The sequence below is a fragment of the Talpa occidentalis genome, unplaced genomic scaffold, assembly GCF_014898055.3.
Source record: "Talpa occidentalis isolate TD23 unplaced genomic scaffold, MPIMG_talOcc4v2.1 talOcc4.2, whole genome shotgun sequence".
Lineage (NCBI taxonomy): Eukaryota > Metazoa > Chordata > Mammalia > Eulipotyphla > Talpidae > Talpa > Talpa occidentalis.
Window position 1 is genome coordinate 108,523,104 of NW_023602073.1, and position 20,910 is coordinate 108,544,013.

The following is a 20,910-nucleotide window of genomic DNA, read 5'->3' on the forward strand; positions in this document are numbered from 1 at the left end:
TAAACTTCAAGTTAAAAGGGTATCAAGAGCAGGTATGGATGTTATATCATGATTAAGAGGTCACAACATCAGGAAGACTTAATATTCACAATATATATGCACCAACCAAAGGAGTACCAAAAGCACTTATATCAATGGCACTTACATCAACGGCAGATCAACCAGATAGAAAATCAACAAGGAAAACACCAACCATAAGTGAGCAATTAGACCAGATGGGCCCACTAGACATTTATAGAGGACTCCAATCCCATAAAGTTGAGTATATATTCTTCTCAAGTGCACATGGAACAGTTTTCAGGACATGTTAGGTCACAAAACACTGGGATCATATGTTAGGTCTCAAAACAAGGTCAATAAATTCACATCAAGTATCATTCTCTGATCACAATGATTATCAAGCTAGAAATGAACCACCAAAAGAAAACAGGAAAAAACCTCAATATGTGGAGACTGAACAATACACTACAAACTACAGGATTTAAGGAGGAAATCGAAAGAAGAAATTAAAATACCTGGAGACAAAAATAAAGATCCAACACAGGTGCAAAGACTCTCAACAAAATTTTAGCAAACTGAATTCAATAATACATTAAAAGGATCAGACATCATGACCAAGTGGGAGTTATTTCAGGGGCGCAAGGATGTTTCAACATACCCACATCAACCAAAATAATTCACCATATAAGCTAAAGGACAACACAAAAATTACATGTTCATATTCATAGATGCAGAGAAGTCATTTGACAAGACTCAGTATCCATTTATGATAGAAACACAGTACAATATAGAGGTCATAATAATAATAAAGGTCATGTATGACAAACCCACAGCTAATATAATACTCAATAATGAGAAGCGTAAAGCTTTTCCTCCAAGATCAGGTAAATGACAATGTTGTCTACTCTAACCATTTCTGTTCAATGTACTATTGGAAGTCCTAGCTAGAGCAATTAGGCAAAAGAAAGATATAAAATGAATCCAAATTGTGAAAGTATTCACCATTTGAAGATGAAATACTATATATAGAAAGCCCTAGACTCCATTAAAAATATTAGATACAATAAATCAGTATGGTAAAGAGGTGAGCCACAAAATCAAAATACAAAAATCTGCTGCATTCTTATATGCACGTAGCAAAACAGAAGAGAAGGAAATCAAGAAAACAATCCCATTTATAGTATCAAACAATATTAAATACCTAGGAATAAACCTAACAAAGGAAGTCAAAGACTGATTCAATAAAAACTGTAACACAAGGAAACAGATATTCCATGCTCACAGGTGGGAAGAATTAACATTATTAGAATGGGCATCTTACCCAAAGCAATATATTTAATGCAATTTCTATCAAAGTTCCAATCAAATTCTTCAAAGATACAGAAGAATCATTACTGAAATTTACATGGAACCACAAAAGATCCCAAATAGCCAAAGCAATCTTGACAAAAAAGAAGAGTATCACATTCCCAAATTTCAAACTATACCACAAGTCTACAGTAATCAAAATAATATGGTATTGGAATAAAAACAGAAACCCAGACCAGTGAAATAGAATTGAGAGCCCAAAAAGAAACCGTATTTATGTAGTTTATCTACAATAAGGATCCAAGAGCACAATGGAGGAATTAAAAGTCTCTTCAAAAAATGGTGCGGGGAAAAGTGGACAGCCACATGTAGAAAAATAAACTAGACTACTCTACTCTTTCACACCTTACAACAAAAATTAACCCAAAATGGACTGAAGACTTGAATAAAAGACTGGAAACCATATAATATATATATATATATATATAGAAAATAAAGGCAAAACACTCTCTACATTGGTTTCAGTAATGTCTTTGGGAACTCAACTCCAAAAGCATAGAAAACAAAAGCAAAATAGACTACATCAAATTTAAGAGGTTTTGTAAATATAAACTATGATAAAAATGACAAGGCATCCTACAGAATGGGAGAAAATATCTATATATCATATATTTGACAAGGGGGTAACATCCAAGATACAGAGAACTCATACAACCCAACAAAAAGAAAACAAAGAACCTAATCAAAAAATGGTCAGAAGAGCTAAACATACTTCCCAAAGAAGACAGACAGATGGCCAAAAGGTACAAGAAAAAAATCAACATCGCTTATTATCAGGGAAATGTAAACATAAATCACAATGGTGTATCATCTTACTCCTATGAGAATGACCCATATCAAAAAAATAAGAAACGAGTGTTGGTAAGGATATGGAGAAAAAGGAACACTGTACACTGTTGGTAGGATTGTAGACAGGCTAGCTCCTATGGAAAATATTAAAAATATAATTACCACACCACCCAGTAATTCCAATCCTAGACACCCAAATTGCAAAAGCACTAATTGGGAGAGATATATGCACTGCTATGTTCATTGTAGCACTATTTACAATAGCCAAGTTATGGAAACAACCTAAATGTCCAAAGGCAGATGAGGAGATTAAGAACATGTGATACATATATACAATGGAACACTTGCCATTCATGACATCATGGATGGAAGTAGAAAGGAATATATTAAATGCAGTAAGCCAGAAGGAGAAAGACAAATACCAGATAATTTCACTTATGTGGAATGTTGAGAAACAAAACAAACGATCTACAAAATAAGGAACCTAATGGTCTACAGTAAAGGACTATGGATGCTTTAATGGTGGGCACAGTGCAGTGACATACATTTGAGGAACGGTGTATGTTTTAGGAGGATAAATTCACAGGATTAGTTTCCTGAGAGACTAGTTAAAATCTTTGTAACATTTTTTGACTGGATTATTTTCTTTGTTTTTGTTGAGTCTCATCAGCTCTTTGTAGATTTTTGTGATCAGTCCTTTATCATTAGTGTTGTGTGCAAAAATGTTCTCCCAGTCGGTGGGGTTTCTCTTTGTTTTGGATATTGTCTCTTTTGCTGTGCAGAAGCTCTTTAATTTGATGTAGTCCCAGCTGTTTATCTTTGTCTACACTATCACTGCTTTGGGTAATCTGTCTGTCAAAAAAATGGGCAGAAGAGCTAAAAAGAAACTTTCCCTAAGAAGAAATGCAAATGGCCAAAGGCATATGAAAAAATGTTCAACATCACTTGTAATCAGGGAAATGCAAATCAAAACTACCATGAGATACCATCTTACACCAGTGAGAATGGCACATATTAAAAAAACTAGCAACAACAAATGTTGGCAAGGGTGTAGAGAAAAAGGAACTCTCCTGCACTGCTGATGGGAGTGCAAACTGGTCCAACCACTATGGAGAGCTGTGTGGAGATTTCTGGACCTACTAAACATAGAGCTTCCATATGATCCAGCAATTCCACTCCTAGGTATTTACCCAAAGGACACAGAAACAGTAATTCCAAAGAACACCTGCACCCCTATGTTTATAGCAGCACTGTTTACAATAGCTAAGCTTTGGAAACAACCCAAATGCCCAAAAATAGATGACTGGATCAAGAAGATGTGGTACATATACACAATGGAATATTCCTCAGCAATCAAAAAAGATAAACACATGCAGTTTGCAGCAACATGGATGGAGCTAGAAGGGATCACGCTCAGCGAAATAAGTCAGAAAGAAAAAGAAAAATACTGGATGGTCTCACTCATAGCAAGAATTTATAAAACCTAAATAAGAGACCAGGAAAAAGACTAATCAATACAAAGTAAACATCAAAATCAACAAGCAACTATAAACCAGAGACACACTATGAGGGGTGGGAAGGTGGGGGGGAGGGAGGGTCGAGGAAAGGAAGGACTAGAGTCAAAATAAGTAGGGGGGGTGCAAGTGTATGGGGAATATAACCAAAATGAAAATGCATACATTGTGCAAAGATGAAAAAAGATGTAAGAATTATATAAAATATTAAAAAAAAACACCTTTGTAACAACTGACCAATACATAACCTTGTTATAAAAAATAAAAAATACTTCATTCTCTTTTATGGTTCAAAATATTCCATTGTGTGTATAGAGCACATTTGTTAATCCACTCATTAATTGATAAGACATTAGAATACTTTCATTTTTTTGGTTATTGTGAAGATTGATGCTGTTATGAACAACTGTGTACAAGCTTTTGTTGGAACATGTTTTCATGTCTCCCAGGTATAGAAGAATGGAATCGCTAAGTCATACGGCAATTCTATGTTTAACATTTTAAGGAACTGCCACTGTTTCCCATAATGGCAGCACCATTTTACATTCCCACTAGCAATGCACCAGTTTCAATTTCTCTATATCCTTGACAATACTTGTTATTTTTCTTTTTTTAAGAAAATTATAACCTTCCTCATAGATGGGAAGTGGTATCTCATTGAGATTTTGGTTTGCATTTCCCTAATGACGTAAAGCTTTTCCTCCAAGATCAGGTAAATGAAAATGATGTCCACGCTAACCATGAAAACCAACAGGCTGAGCATCTTTCCCGGGCTTAGTGACCATTTGTATACCTTCTTGGAAGAAATGTCTGTTCAAATCCTTTGCTATTTTTTAAATTGGGTTGTTTGTCGTTCTGTTATGTTGTAAGAGTTCTTTATAGATTCCGAATACTACACCCTTATCTGGTAAATGATTTGCAAACATTTGCTCCCATTCTAAATTGCCTTTCTACTTTCTTGATAATGTACTTTGATGTAAACATGTTTTTAATTTTGATTAAGTCTAATTTATTTTTTTCTTCTGTTGCTTGTGTTTTTGGTATCAGATTTACTAATCTGTTGCAAATTCTACATAAGGATTTATTCTTACGTTTTCTTCTACAGTCTAAAGGTCTTAGCGCTTCCATTTAGGTCTTTGGTCCTGTTTTAGTTTTTGTATATGAGGTGAGGTAGGGGGTTCAACCTCATTCATTTGCATGTGGAACTATGCAGTTATCTCAGAACCACTCATTGAAAATAGTATCCCAGCACTTCTCTTCTCCATTTACTGTCCTAAGATGTATGGATTTATTTCTAATGCTAAATTTCATTAATCTACAAACTGTATCCTTATGGCTGCACCACATTGTTTTAATTATTGTTATTTTCTAGGAAGTTTTAAAACAGACTTATGAGCCCAACTTTGTTCATTTTCAAGACTGTTTAGTAATTTGGGATCCCTTACTATTTCATATGAATTTTAGGATCAGCTTGTCCACGGATGCAAAAAAGACAGTTGCAAATTTAGTAAGGTTGCATTGAAGCTACAGATTACTATGAGGTGGTATTGAAATCTTCACAGTAGTTTAATTATTGCATTTCTATATACATTTTAGAATCAGTTTATCAATTTATAACAAATTACAAACTTCCATCCAAGTGCACTGCCCATGGTCTTCCTACTTAAATGCTTTCCTATGTTTGTTGTACAGGACATTCACAAACTAACTCATAGATTAAACCTCTGACAAGATTAGTATTTCCTCCTACACTAGAAATTTTTCTTCTTGAAGAGCAAGCAGACAATACAATGAATTTACTGAACCTACCTTTCTCTCAGCTATTAGTGAAAAATAAGTTATAACATGTGAATTTATAAGTTCATGAAAATAATAATATTCCTATTCACAAAATAAATGAGTTTACCTGTATAGCAAAAGTACCAACGCCACCTGAAGCACCCAAGATTAAAACACTGCAATGCAAAAGAAGCTACAATTAATGAAAATCTTAAGCAAAATAACTGGATAAATAAACAGGTTTTCAAGATGGAACTAGCTCAAAGACATTGCATTCCCAAAGCCAACAGTCTTTCAGTTTCCCAACATTACACAAGGATATTTATTTCAGGTTCACCTAGAAGCTATAAGCAGACATCCTATAAACTCTAATACAAAGTATCAAAAATATACAAATTTGTGTTTTAAAAAGTAGCTGAGATGGTACTTGCTAATATCTATCTTACAACTTTTAGGCTAAAATTATCATACCTTTCTCTGTTTACAATCCTTTTAGTGTGTTACAGTAGATTCAGTTGCTCTATTAGAAAAATCACATTCCTGACATTTACGCCACAGTGGAATAAATGTCTTTTGTTCAGACACGTCCTGCCAAGCTCATCAACTTTCATAAATGACCAATCTCATCCTCAATTTCAATTCCTACTAAAGCAGATGAATCTGTCCCATCAGCACAAACTTCCTTGAATCCCAGGTTTTTACCACGTTTTCTTACTATAGTCCTCCACCCACTCTACCTCAAGGGTGTTCACCTAGAGTTTATGAATTGTGGAAGTGGGGGTGTATAACCTCTGAAATTATGAAATGACTGAAATAACATGCACATTGTGGTATGACTGTGCACACATGCATTGAGAGGAAAGGAATCCAGACCTATCATCAATTTCCCAAGGAAGCGTGTGAGCCAAAAAAGAATCACTAGTCAAGAATCGCTGCTTTACAGTCTATTTAAATATTCTTTTTTTTAAAAATAAATTTTATTTTTATATTCCCCATACAATTGCAACCCCCTTATTTTGACCCCAATTCCTCCCCTCCCCGCCCCCCACACCCATAGAGTGTCTCTGGTTCATAGTTTTTTGTTGATTTTGATTTTCACTTTCTTATAGTTATTCATTTTCCTGGTCCCTTATTTAAGTTTTCCAGATTCCTGCTATGAGTGAGACCATCCGGTATTTTTCTTTTTCTTTCTGGCTTATTTCGCTGAGCATGATCCCTTCCAGTGCCATCCATGTTGCTGCAAATTGCATGTGTTTATCTTTTTTGAATGCTGAGTAATATTCCATGGTGTATATGAAAATGTTCAACATCACTTGTGATCAGGGAAATGCAAATCAAAACTACCATGAGATACCATCTTACACCAGTGAGAATGGCACATATTAAAAAAACTAGCAACAACAAATGTTGGCGAGGGTGTGGAGAAAAAGGAACTCTCCTGCACTGTTGGTGGGAGTGCAAACTGGTCCAACCACTATGGAGAGCTGTGTGGAGATTTCTGGACCTACTAAACATAGAGCTTCCATATGATCCAGCAATTCCACTCCAAAGGACACAGAAACATCAATTCCAAAGAGCACCTGCACCCCTATGTTTATAGCAGTACTATTTACAATAGCTAAGCTTTGGAAACAACCCAAATGCCCAAAAATAGATGACTGGATCAAGAAGATGTGGTACATATTTAAATATTCTTGAGCTACGCTAGCACCAGAGTGTGGGCTACAGAGTTTCAGATTCCAAGAAATTTGTACTAAACTGCACTTTGTGTTATGCTACCAATCTAGGCTGAGGAACATTACAAATCATGACTGATAGCTGGTATTACAATAGCTAAAGAGATGTTGAGAATTCTCTTTATGAATACAGAGAAAATTATTTTTCCACAGACTAAGTGAAGGGAGTAGTTATGCTTCTATTTATTTGTCTCCACAAGTTGTGTCCAACTGTTGCTTGTGGGTCCCTCTTTGACATGGTTGCGAAAACAGCCAAGGACTTTGCTACCTACACCAAGTACACCACATCTTGGCATGGCCATTATATCTACAATCTTAACCCTAATTTGTTTCTTCCTTTTTTTTTTTGAGATATAATTGACATATTACATTAGTTTCAGGTGTACAACATAATGATTCATTTTATGTATATATTGCAAAATGATCACCATAGTAAGTTTAGTTAACATGCATCACCTCACATCATTACGATTTTTTCTTATGTTGAGAATTTTTAAGGACTACTCCCTTAGCAACTTTCAAATATACAATATTAACTATAGTCACCATAAGAGTGCTAATAATAATGTTGTACATTACATCCTCATAATTTACTTTATAACTGAAAGTTTGTACCTTTTGACCCTTTATTTCACAGCCTACCCCTCACCTCTGGCAACCACCAGTCTGTTTTCTGAGTTTGGTTGTTTTCTTTTAGATTTCACATATAAGTAAGATCATTGGGTATTTGTCTTATTTTTCTATTATTTCACTTAGCATAACATCCTCAAGGTCCACTCATTTTGCCCTAAATGTCAATATTTCCTCTTTTTCTATAGCTGAATAGTAATATTCCATTGCATACAGTCACGCATCTTTCAAGACAGGGATATGTCCTGAGAAGTTAGGCATTGTTAGATGATTTCATCATTATGCAAATATCAGTGTAACTACACAAACCAAATGATACAGCCTACTACAGACACACTATGTGGCAGGGTATTGCCTTATCACATAGTATAGGTATATATGATATAACCTTTTGGGACCTGCATGGTCTGTCATTGACCAAAACGTTTTCTTTATACATTCATGCTCTGATGAAAACTTAGGTTGTTTCCATGTCTTGGCAACTGTTAATAATCCCACAATGAACATGGGGTTACAGCTATCTTTCGGAGATAGTGTTTTCATTTTCTATGAATAAACATTCAAAAGAATTGTTCAATAAGGTAGATCTATTTTTAATTTTTTTGAGGAATCTCTACACTGTTTTCCACAATGGCTGCATCAATTTACATTGCTACTAACAGAGCATAAGGGCTCCCTTTTACCACGTCCTTGTTAACACTGATGACCAATTACATGCATTCTTTGGAAAAATGTCCATTCGGATCCTCTGCCCATTTCTTAATTGAACTGTTTGGGTAAGCTTTTTTAATGCTATTGATATTAATCCCTTATCACATATATAGCCTAGTTCTGTTTACTTTTTCTCTCGTACCCAGATCACAGAAGACCTTTTCAACCTTTAGATCTTAAAAGTTAACACTGAAATTTCTGAACCAGCTATTCCCTTTTAATTTTATACCATTAAATATAATTAAAACAAGTCTCCTTGTAAATTACATCCCTTCTAGGTAAAGTTACTTTTAATTTCACAGAAATATAAATTATGAACATTAGAAACTTTTAAGATCAATCTATCCAAAATCCTTCAATAGACATATTTAATAGCTTTAGTACCTCCTAAATAGGAAAAAAAAGCATTAAAATTGCCTCACAGACACATCTGAAAATTCATACAATTATGAAATATTATACCCTCTTATTTCAGCCCATTCTTATCAAAACATAACAAGTCAAACTTTATGTCCTTTTTTTAAATTAAAGATTTGCTTAGGCATACAGGAGCTGGGGTGTAGGCCAGAAGTGTGGAGAGGTGAGAGGATTCACCAGAGACAGAGTGGGGAACAGAACAGGCAGACTGACTGAAATACACTGCTGAGGGGGCAGTGGGCAAGACAGGAGAGGTCTGCTGCACCATGTGGGTTAGCTCCCTAGCCAAGGATCGAACTCGAGCTGTAGTGGCTGCCAATAGTCTCATGGTGCTGAGACTTAACCCGCTGTGCCACCAGGGAGGCCACCAAACTTTGTGTTCTTTATGATTTAATCTATCTCAATTCTGACCTCTTCTCACTATTTCCTGAACAAAACTCTCCACCTCAGCTACTCTGGACCACTACCATTACTCCCAAGTCCCATGTACACTGGCCCATGTAACTCCCAGATGCCTTCATTGCCTGCCCAGGCTTCCCTTCCCTTCCAGTTTTCCTCCACAACATTCTCATGATAGCCCTAAACCTCACATCCATACCAAGCATTTAGCATTAGCCACATTATTAACTTTCACTCATATACTTACTTCCCAAACTACTGCAAGGCCACACGGACAGAGAGACCTCAATTCCATACTGGGCACACTACCCTGGATGCAGTGGATGCCTCATCAATGTCCTTTGACTTTAAAAATCAACAAGTCATCATTATAGTCTACAATCAAGGCAACAGATACGCCTACCTCAAGTTAGGGAACTACCTGGCTATTTGAAAGACTGTATTAAAGTCTTTTCCAGTGAAGAAAAGCTTGAAATTAATTTTAATGCTCTCCCTGAGAAGGCTGGATTAAGAAGATAACAAATATACTGGTTGCTTAAGTTCCAATTACCAAACACGTCTCTGACTTCATCATTTTCAGTTCACAGCTTTCCTATAACTCTTCCCATTAAACACCTTTATTCCTTCAAATAAAGAAAAGCAAAACTGTGTTTCACAGTAGTGCTTGGCAGAAGAGGGAGTGGGTCAGCAAGAGTAGTTTCAGTTCCTGATGCTTCCACTTGATGGCGACTCTAGGTGCAAAATAGGCTAGGAGCAAGTCCAGTGAAGTGCTGCATACCTATCTTGCAAACTCCATGTTGTTTGTTTGTTTGTTTGCTTTTTTTCCCTAATTCTGTTTATTATTTTTTATTTAAATTTTATTTTTATATTCCCCATACAATTACAACCCCCTTATTTTGACCCCAAGCCCTCCTTTCCCCGCTCCCTACCCCCCATAGAGTGTCTCTGGTTCATAGCTGTTTGTTGATTTGGATATTTTCTTTCTTATAGTTATTCTTTTTCCTGGTCCCTTATTTAAGTTTTCTAGATTCCTGCTATGAGTGAGACCATCCGGTATTTTTCTTTCTGGCTTATTTTGCTGAGCATGATCCCTTCCAGCGCCATCCATGTTGCTGCAAATTGCCTGTGTTTATCTTTTTTGAATGCTGAGTAATATTCCATGGTGTATATGTACCACATCTTCTTGATCCAGTCATCTGGTTCAACCACACTTTTCTTTAAACAAAGTTTCAGAAAAGGCCATCAGGCAAAATAAAATTTCCAGCTAGCAATAAGTCAGTTGTTCCTCTGTGGTTTACAGACCTGTGGTTGAACTATTGTACTCTTAAGAGCACTTTCAACACAAAAGAAAAACACTGCTGTTGCTTACCCCCAGCAGCCAGCAGCTTATAGGCTATACAGTGGGGAAACTTTCTACCAAGCTTTTTATAATGGTTACCCAATATATCCAAACCTCAATGAAGTAGCCTGCTTGTTATAGTAAAGGGGGCACTTTCAAAAATGATAAAAACTGGTCAAAGGGGCAAAAAAAAAACCAAGAAGAATGTCTTGTCCCTGAAACCATGCACAATGTGAATTGTTAAGGAAGTGGTCAACTGGGCCAGATACTTCAGAAAGGTCAACTTATAACAAGAACAAAAAAGTTCTCATCAAGTTGGCAACCTAGTCAGCTGTGACCCTAGTGAGAGCAGTTGCAGTTGAAGCATCAGGCTGGAAACTAGGACACAGTGCACTTAAGAGTAAATGAGTTCTAAACCTCACAAGTTAGTTCCCCTAGTCACTTAGAACACTAATCCATAAAACAAAGTGTTTTCTACTAGTTCTTTAACTGAGCACTCTAGGAGATCCAGGAAAATAGGTCCAGAGTAGTGACAAGATCTATTTGCATTACACAGGCCAGGCAGTCTCACCCTCCCTCTCTCCTTCCCCACCCCACAATTTCTTCAATAAGTAAAGTATAGGGGCCTCTTTTTAATTCCCCTTGTCCTTCTAATCAAAGTGAAATACAGGGCCTCCCTGGTGGCGCAGGGGTTGAGTGCTGGGTTGCGAGGCTGCCCACAGCCTCTGCGGCACCAGTTCGATCCCCGGCTGCTCCCCGGCCACCGGAGGAGGGTCCCACATGGCGCGCAGACCTCTCCTGCCGCCCGCTGCTCCCCTCAGCAGTGTACTTCGGTCCTTCTGCCTGCTCTGCTGCCCACTCTGGCTCTGGTGAATTCTCTCACCCTCCTGTGCTTTGACTGTACCCAGTGCTTGCATAAACAAATAAATAAATAAATCTTTAAAAAAAAAAAAAAAAGTGAAATACAAAAAAAAACCCAAAGTCCACAGGGGTAGTGGAGAATGGGAAGAAAACAGGTGGGTAGTGGGGAGAAGTAGAGGCAATAGAAGGCGTGGAAAGAAGGAAGTTGTTCACTACACTTATACGCATATGGGGAAAGAGGTTGTTAAGTTCAATATTTTTAAGTTTGCGCCTAATTTCATAAACAGAATTAATTAGACACCTGATTTACACTATGAGAAAATTTTACTGTCATAAAGAATAATCTCAAAAAGAAATAGTGAAAAAAAAATCATAAATTCACTGCACTGAGTTTTAAATATACATGATTTAAAAGTGAAATTTATTTTGTGGAGGGGGAATGGCTCAATTTCTAACACTTTCTAATTCTCCATCAGAGTGAAGTCCAACCTTGCCAGAAAGACATGAATTTCAGGGATAGCATGAAATATTTGAGGTGTACCATGACACCACCGATAATTATAACCATTAGATTCAATCACCTTCAAAACATACTTGGTATAACCACTTTTTTAAAAGTTCTATTCATCTTTAGAACCCTGAGTTATGTATGAGTACCTCTGCATAAAGATGAAGAAAATATGGATAGGCTGATAATCACAAAATAATTTAACACTTTCTAGTGCTACCAAAGTGCAGGCAAAAATGACCCATTATGTATATGACATCAGTGTTAAATTATCCCGAGTTCAATGATACTCACTTGTTGCAGAAATAAAATTTAAAAAAAAAGGAAAAGGTAAATACCATCAAACCCTAAGAAAACCTTGTCTTAATTTCAAAAAAATGCAATAAGGAAATCCTGTAAAATATTCCAGGGAGCTCTTAGGTGTTTCTGTCATTGTTAGTTTGGGTATTTTTTTTTTTTAATTCATTAGAATTCATTAGAAAACCAGACCCTTGATAACAAACACTGACCTCCTTTATATAGGCTAAAAAGCATACCTTAATGCCAACAGCTAACAGAAAAGAGTAAGTATTGCTTAGAGATGCCAAGATATGCTCCAGTTATCACAACGAATAGTCAAACGAGGTCACTCTGCACATTGGAACCTCTGAGTTTATTAATAATAAAATCCCATTATAATAATTTGTTCAAGTATTTTACAGTATTTATTTACGGTGCACCATTTCTCCTGTGATTCTTACAAATAAGTAATAGGAGAGGTAAGCCATTATTACCACCCATGTGTAGTAATTCAGTAAGCTGAAATTTTCTAGCACAAGCTCTGTCACTAAGAACAAAGGCATCCCAGAGGTCACAATGTACATGGGAATATGGTAGAAGTCCATGATGTGAGCCAGTGAGGTTCTTTACAATAGATTTCACTCCAACCTGGTTAACATGTATCTAAATTAATGAACAACCTCAACTCAATGTACTACATAATCACCTTTAAAGTATAAAACTTTCCAATTCCCAAAGCTCTCCTTACAAGCTACTCTGTCCTATACGTAATACCTAGGAGGAAACTGCAAAGAGACCATAAAGAGCATGTGGTCATCTACTTCCCCAGTTCCAAGTCCTCATTGCTTAAACAGAAGATAACATAATATCAAAGATTTATCCATGAAGCAAACAATAAACTGGGGCACACACCTATGTATGTGAGAAGAGACAGCGAGATCATTTCCTAAATTGTTTTCTACTAAAGATACTAAAAAAATGTATGCCTGGAGAACTAAAAAATGTATGCATGGAGCTGGGGAAAGGAATGGAAGCTCTCCAATCATAGTGTACAACAGGGAAAACAACATAATATAAATGTCACTGCAGGCAACCCATTAGAAAAAATCCTGTGGTCAAAATTCTTTAATTTAAACCAAGTGTGTGACTAAAGTAGTAACATTAAGAAAGGCCCCCAAAGCTTGCCGTTTAGAGTATTTACCTGAATTCCATGACAAAAGATGACAACTCATTAAATGAATAGCCTTCACACTGCTTTCAGAAATACAGTTAAGCTTTCATTCAATTCAATGTTTTACAACCTACGCATTAAATATAAAGTGCAAGGTTTCACAACAGTACAACATTACAGACTTTATTTTACCTGTATAATCCTTAGTAATCAAAAAAGGTTATTTTATCAAAATTTGACCTATAGCTATCTCTACCACCAGTCAAAAGTGAGTCTTAGTATCTGGAGTATTCACCAAGTAAAATCATCAGTTTTCTCTATGATGTGTTTCTAAATTACAAAGAATATAATCTTATTGCCAATAACAGTGGCCACCAATTATCGTTTCCTATATGCCACAACAGTGAAATATGTATCATTTTTAACCTTAAAATAAAACTCACAGAGGAAAAAACTGAGTGAGCCACCCAGTTAGAAAGCAGAAGACATTTCTACTCTCTATGTCGTTGCTAACTCATCAAGCATATTTTCAAGGTCCTTAAACACCAAAATTGAAGCTACCAAACATTGTGCTTAAGAGAACTCAAGAATACTCAACAAGGTTTTGCAATCATTTTATAGAAATCTAGCAAGTATGAGAACAACTCCTAATAGCGGTAGGGGATAAACCACCTATACCTGGACATCATTCTCTAGAAACTATGGGGTGATTTTAACCTTTTTAGGAATTTCATAAAAGCTATGGATCTTCTTCCCAGAAATTCACATACAAAATTTTGCATTATTTTAGAAGGTTCAAACTCCTAAAGTTTACCTACACATTTCAATTTTTATAAAATCCTATTTAATTAAGAATCAATAGAATGAGGTTAAGAAAGAGCAAAATGACACAAATGGAGTTGTTTAAAATGTTAGGCCAATTCTGCTGTTTTATTGTCTCTGACAAATTTACTACAAAGACCTTACAGAAAGAGAGAAGGGAAATTTAGAAGCCACCTCTGAAACTTACCGTTTTCCTGTGCAATTCTTGTCATTCAGGCCGCCAACCTTGTTTATGGCAGACCAAGCTGTGAGAGCCACATATGGCAAAGAGGCAGCCTGAGCATGAGTGAGCGATTTGGGCTTGAAAGAGACCTAGATTTGAAAAAAAGTCAAAAATAAGCAATGACTTGCAAACCTGTGGACAATAATTAAGTACATATGCTTTCACAGGAACCCAACAGTTTTCAAAGAAAAGTCTATAACATTTGTCAGGGTCAGAGTTTTTTGTATACCCTACTCCAAGATTACCACTAAGGAATATTCTCCAAATGATGCAACCTGCCTCACGGAGGTTCAGTAGTGTTTTCAAGGCTATGTTATCAAATGCAGCGGTTTCATTCTTCATTAAATAAAAAAAAAAAATAATAATTTCATTAGTACTGACTATACCTAGAAATCAATCCAAATAAACCTTAAGCCCTCATAAACAACATTTTAATTTGTTTTTGAGATCAGCTGCTTCCTTTACTTCCATTTACAGGAAGGTGATCTTTCCAGACTTTCTCTAATCTCAGTAATACCCACATTTTCTCTTCCTGCCCTCCCTTCTGTAGCCACTTTGCTGGATGTTAACCCCTTTTACTCAACTCAAATTGTCAGACTTCTTACTGTATTTGATTAGGCTCCTGTTTTTAAAGTTATCTGAATCAGCTTGATACTTCCAGGCTTCTGTTTATGATTAATCAGTATGCTTCACTTGATGTATTTGGTTTCAACTATTTATACCGGGTAAAATCAAGAAACACAACAGGGTTTCCAGATCTTACTCCAAATCTCTGCCTCACAAGACAAAGACAACTGCTTTGGCAGGCAGTGTTATTAAATGACATCAAACACTTTTTTAATCTTTCAAGAACTCCTATTCTCTACCTTAGCCCTTTCAAAAAACATGAAGTCACTTTGAAAAACAACCGATTATTTCAGAGGTATTTGTGAGTCTTTGTTTATACTTTCTAACGGCATTTGGCATTTTAGCAGAGTCGGTACGTTACCTCATTCCCACTGACGACAACAAACTCTGAGAGAGTGCCTTGTTTCCAGGGAGGAACTGCAGCCCAGACCTGGAACACACATACATACCTTTATTAGAAACAGGAATTTTAACCCAAGCTAAACATGAGGGTGGTCCTAAATACAAACCCCATTCTGTGAAAAGAAGCATCAGTCAGTCATACACCAACTACAAGAATTATTTTCACATGATATCTAAGTATTACTTAGCTATTAGCTTTGTTCAGTCAAACCACCTTGAAAGCAGAGGTCAGTAAGTCCAATAGATGTGCCCACTACCTTACAGTACCTGTAAGAACAGTCTCTAGGATTTGAATCTTGGTTCTACCACTTATTAGCTGTGCAACCTCTTTATAGTATGGCCTCCTGACTACACTTATTTCATAGGGATGAAATGAGTTATTTTATGAAAAGAAACCAAAACAGTATTTGCTGTTATTATAAGATCAATTTAACTTCTTGGTATGGAAGTTCAAAGTGACAAGGGACAGGTGATTATACCAAACCTTAGCTATTTTAAAACTACCTAACCCATAAGGTAGTAAATGTCAAAGACTCATCCAACAAAGAAAGCAAGCCCCAAATCCACATATTTCAAAGTCTTGCAATTCTTAAGCATAAGATTTACAGAACTCAAGTATGAGCAAGTTATTTTGGAATAGTTTATGAAATAAAACTATGGGAATGAGGTTTCTAGCCAAAGTCTATATATTTGTTTGAAAGAAGAAAAAACGAAGGCCTCCCTGGTGACGCAAGGGGTTAAGTCTCAGCACTATGAAGCAATCCACAATCACTGCAGCAAGAGCTCAAGCCCAGCCAGGGAGCTAATCCACATGGCACAGCAGACCTCTCCTGTCTCGCCCATTGCTCTCCTCAACAGTGTATTTCAATCTGCCTGTTCTGCTCCCTGCTCTGTCTCTGGTGAATCTTCTCACCCTCCCCATACCTCTGGCCTGCACCCCAGCTCTTGTTTGCATAAATAAATCTTTTAAAAAAAGGAAGAAAAATATGTAGAATATATTTTCAAAAGAAGCAGAATGCAATTTGCACATTTAGAAAAAGAACAGCAGCATTCACAACTTACCTCATCTCCGGGCTTGAAGTACTTCACATCAAGTCCACATTCCATCACAACACCAGACACATCCCGGCCCAGAGTCAGGGGAAACTCTTCTCCTTTGGTTTTAATATGTAAAGGATCCCGTTTCATATTTAAAGCTGTAGCTCCATAACCACCTATAAAATACAATTTATCTGTTTATTCCAAAAGAATGGAATAATTTAAAAACTACTACAGGGCTATAGGTACAAATCTAGAGTCTCAAGATGTAAACTATAAAATAATCAATCTTACAATTTTTTAGCATAACCAAGAAAGCATAAAAACAAGGAGTGTTGTTGTTCTTTTCAAAGAAATTGCTTGGAAAATTATAATCACTTATTAAACTAAAGCTATCATTGTTTAATGATTTAGAAATTTCAATTTTGAAACTGTCCTCAAAATGTTGACTTTTTAATGTAGTTTTACAGTTTTTTGAAGATAGTTTATTAATTTACTCATTTATGAACTTTTTTTAAAAGATTTATTTATGCATACAAGAACTGGGGTACAGGCTAGAGGTATGGGTGATGAGAGGATTCACCAGAGACAGAGTGGAGAACAGAACAGGCAGACTGACTGAAATACACTGCTGATGGGAGCAGCGGGTGAGACAGGAGAGGTCTGCTGCGCCATGTGAGTCACCTCCCTGGCTGGGGATTAAACTGCTGCTACAGTGGCTGCAGACAGCTTCAAAGTGCCATGCTTAACCCCTTGCACCACCAGGGAGGGCCCTCATTTATGAACTTTTTAAACAATAAAGTCATTTGGTGCTAAGTCAGGCAAAGAAGACATATGTTACTGTTTAAAGTTAATAAACAAGTAAAGTACAGATATAGTATTTGTCACTGACACTGGTCAATGAGGTAATATTCCCCACATTCCAAAAAATGTTTCTAGAACATTATCTTAGAATAAATGCACAGATTTGTGTGCTAAGGAACCATTTGGCTACATCTGTTTTGAATGTTAGATCAACTGTTTTATTATACACAGCTTTTTATTTTTAGGAATATTTGCATGAATATCACCAAAGCGAGCTGAAAATATTCTTATTATAAGTTTTTGGCTCAAATTGGCCATCTAACTAAAATAACTCACAGTAGATTATTACACACATTCAATATAAAATGACTTCTCTAAAACACAAAAGTATCTGTTACTGCCTCTTCTGTTTGACATTTCTCTGAGAACTTTTCTGCTATATTTCCCAAGATAAGTACCTTGCCTATCTTTTTAGTGTCACATACCACAATTTATGCTCCAGAAAAATCAAACCACTCAATAAATCTTCCTTTTCTCCACTCACCCCCAGGGACTGTACATTATATGTACAGGGATAAGGAGAAACCAGAAAAGGAGTCTGAGAAAGCTTAGCAAGTAAAGAACAAACCTGAAAGGCAAGTGAAGAGTCATTTAAAGAAGGTAAATGCTGCTTACAGTGAAGACAGTTTTTCAAATGAGATCAAAAGTTGACAATAGGTTTCCAAAAAAAAAAAAAAAAAAAGACTGCCTCTCAAAACACAGAAGTCTTTGGTGACTTTGATTGATGCAATGGCTGTGGCATGGGGTGTTGTAGTGGGGCAACTAGGCACAGGGCGGGCAGGGGGACCAGGGACTGGGAATTGGGGTACCCCTTCTGGGCCCCCCCATCTCCAACGCTGGCAGCAACCAAGCCTTCCAATCCCCAGAAAATCCTTACACTTTTCCCCTCTGCTTTCTGGCTTTTCTCATGGTCTCCCCTCTTCTGTCGTCACTCCTCCTCTTGTAGCCGTCCCGTAGCCATCCTTTATATCCCTGACCCCCAGGCTCAGGTGTGCAAACTTACGCATGCGCACACCCATATTCCAGGGTCCACAATCAGGCACATGTGCCCCGTGCTCACACTCCCAAGCGCTTCTGCATTAACACTTTGAAGGCAAGTTACAGCCACAGAGACTAGTGGTGCAAAAAGCCTGATCCATTCACTTACCCTACAGGTGCCCAAAAGAGAATGGGCAGTGAGGAAACTGGAGACCATCAAGTTTAATGCTTGATAGAGCATTAAACTCTATCAAGCAGTTCTGCTATAAAGAAGTGAAAAATGGAGCAGTGGCTGGAGATGGGCAAAGCAGGGGTGGGGACAACTGAAATAGGGAGAGTGTGTCTGTTTTCCTCACTAATAGGGAAGAAATAATAGCATGTTTATAAACCAAGGGAATGATCAGAAAACAAAAGCTGAACGGAGCAGGAGAGAGTTGCTGAAACAATACTCCCAAGTAAGTGACAGTGGATGGACTCTAGATCTCAAATGGCAAGCTGACTTAGAGGGGCCCATGACAATTAACCTATACAGTAGGAAGGAAGGTAAAGGATATAGGGAGAGATGCTGACAGGTGAATGGCTTGCAGAGTTGTTTTTCTAATTAAAAAAAGTCAAGACACATGGGAGCAATTGTTTGAAAGTTGAAACAGCCCCGGAAAATTTAAGCTGATAGCCATTAAGCCAATATTACACATTTGTCATCCATCAAGGACAAAAACAACTTCATCTGTAACACTAAAAAAAAGTCACATGTTCCACTTTTTCTGCCTCACATTCCTTTTCCACAACTAAAACACAATTATTCACTGAAATCCCTACATGGTTTGAGCCAAAAAAAAAGTGTATTTCACACTAACTGCACATCTCAATTCAAATCAGTTTCAACTGCTCAATATTCCTGTGTGGCTAGTGGATACGATACTGGACAGCACAGATTTAGGTATATCCACATGCAAAGGTGTAAAATAATGCTTCTCTGCTCATTAATATGACCAGAACACAGAGGTTAATTGACCAATCATACCAAAAGATATTTTTTGAGACACAGAGTAATTCCCATAAGCATTCGTTATTCATCCATATCATTTTCCAAAGTTAAAGTAATTCCCAATAGTGACCAATATTTTCAGTACTATAATAACTCACAATATATACTTAAGGAATATAGTGCTTTCCAAGCTGTGTAAATAATCTTCTCCCCTCCCAGAACTTAAGATAACATTACTCCCATTTAAGATAGAGCATAACAGGAAAGTGTATTTTAATTGTTGAGGGCAAAATGCACAGCAGAAGTGAAGAAATTACTGTGTTTATATCCTGGCTTTCTATTCTGCTTTGTCCACTGTGCCAGTAAAGGAAACTAAGGAGTGGGAGAGGAAAGACAAGTAATTATTATAAAAATGCGAATTCTGAACTGATGTGAAAACATAACTAAACCTGTGACGGACCGCAGGAATAGCACAAAGTTCCCAGGTGAGAACACCAGAAAGTTATTGTAGACACAACTCTCATCTCAATTAACTTTTAAAGAAGTAAACAACTCAAACTTACATTGTGTAAGAGATTATACCACAGACATTGCAATTTCAAGCATTTTGGAAATAATTATCTACCAACACCGTCAAAAGCTTAAATAATTCATCTATATTAATTTTAAAAAGTATAATCAAATAACTTATCTTTTAAAAATGATCCCTGATTAAATTCTCTTAAGAACTTTTTAAAAAGTAACAATAAAGGTCTTTGGAAACTTACTTCTCATATTAACATCTATGGGATTTACACTCGCAGCATGAACTTTGATAATGACTTCATTTGGAAAGTGTATGATAGGTAGCATCATGTTCTGAGTAAATCGAAGCACTTCATTCTTCCCATATTTATCTATCACCCACGCGGGCATGACAGTGCTCTTTGGAGAAGTAGTACTTATCTTTCTAACGGAAGGCTTTTGTGCAACTTGGCTTCTCCAGAAGCAAACCGCGGTACATGCATTTCTTCTAAGCACACAGGTTTTCAGAAATTCCATCTTAAACAGTGGTTCAATTGAGTGCCCAATTGAAAATGCACCTGGAATCCCTGCACCCTTGAATCCAGTTAAGTTCTGTCAAACACACTGGCTAGTTTCAAAGCTGAGAACTCAAAAATTAAGTTAACTTAATGGCGCATTAGAGGAGTAAGATCATGGAATTATTCTGCTCTTCGCATCTGAAATGCTTCAATTAAGGTCGCACTCTGTATTTTGTCCATGCTCCTCTTCCCTTACACTACCACCTCCCCTTTAAAAAAACAAACACGAAACAAACACCCTAAAACCCTGTCCTGTCCTTAGAGCCCTCGGCGTGACAAGCGGACTCGGCTCGCGACCCGGGAGCCACAGAAAACCAGAAAGTTCCCAACTTGCGCCGCGACCCCTGCCAGGTGTCTCCTTGCTCCCAGCACTCCTGCGCCGTGG

The 20,910-nt window shown here is 36.9% G+C and overlaps 1 protein-coding gene across 2 annotated transcripts in view; it reads right to left on the reverse strand.

The window, feature by feature from the left end:
* RTN4IP1 (reticulon 4 interacting protein 1) overlaps window positions 1-20,910 on the reverse strand; it is a 114,995-nt gene that overhangs the window by 17,572 nt on the left and 76,513 nt on the right. Inside the window, exons 1-5 of one of the 2 annotated variants that reach the window (XM_037520169.2) lie at window positions 20,211-20,905; window positions 16,638-16,789; window positions 15,535-15,603; window positions 14,511-14,635; window positions 5,578-5,626 (exon numbers count right to left, since the gene is read on the reverse strand). In XM_037520169.2, the coding sequence (XP_037376066.1) occupies window positions 5,578-5,626; window positions 14,511-14,635; window positions 15,535-15,603; window positions 16,638-16,789; window positions 20,211-20,484 (669 nt within the window). In that variant the 5' untranslated portion in view covers window positions 20,485-20,905. Of the gene's footprint in view, window positions 1-5,577; window positions 5,627-14,510; window positions 14,636-15,534; window positions 15,604-16,637; window positions 16,790-20,210; window positions 20,906-20,910 lie in introns of those variants that run through there. The other variant, XM_037520170.2, reaches the window with a different exon arrangement.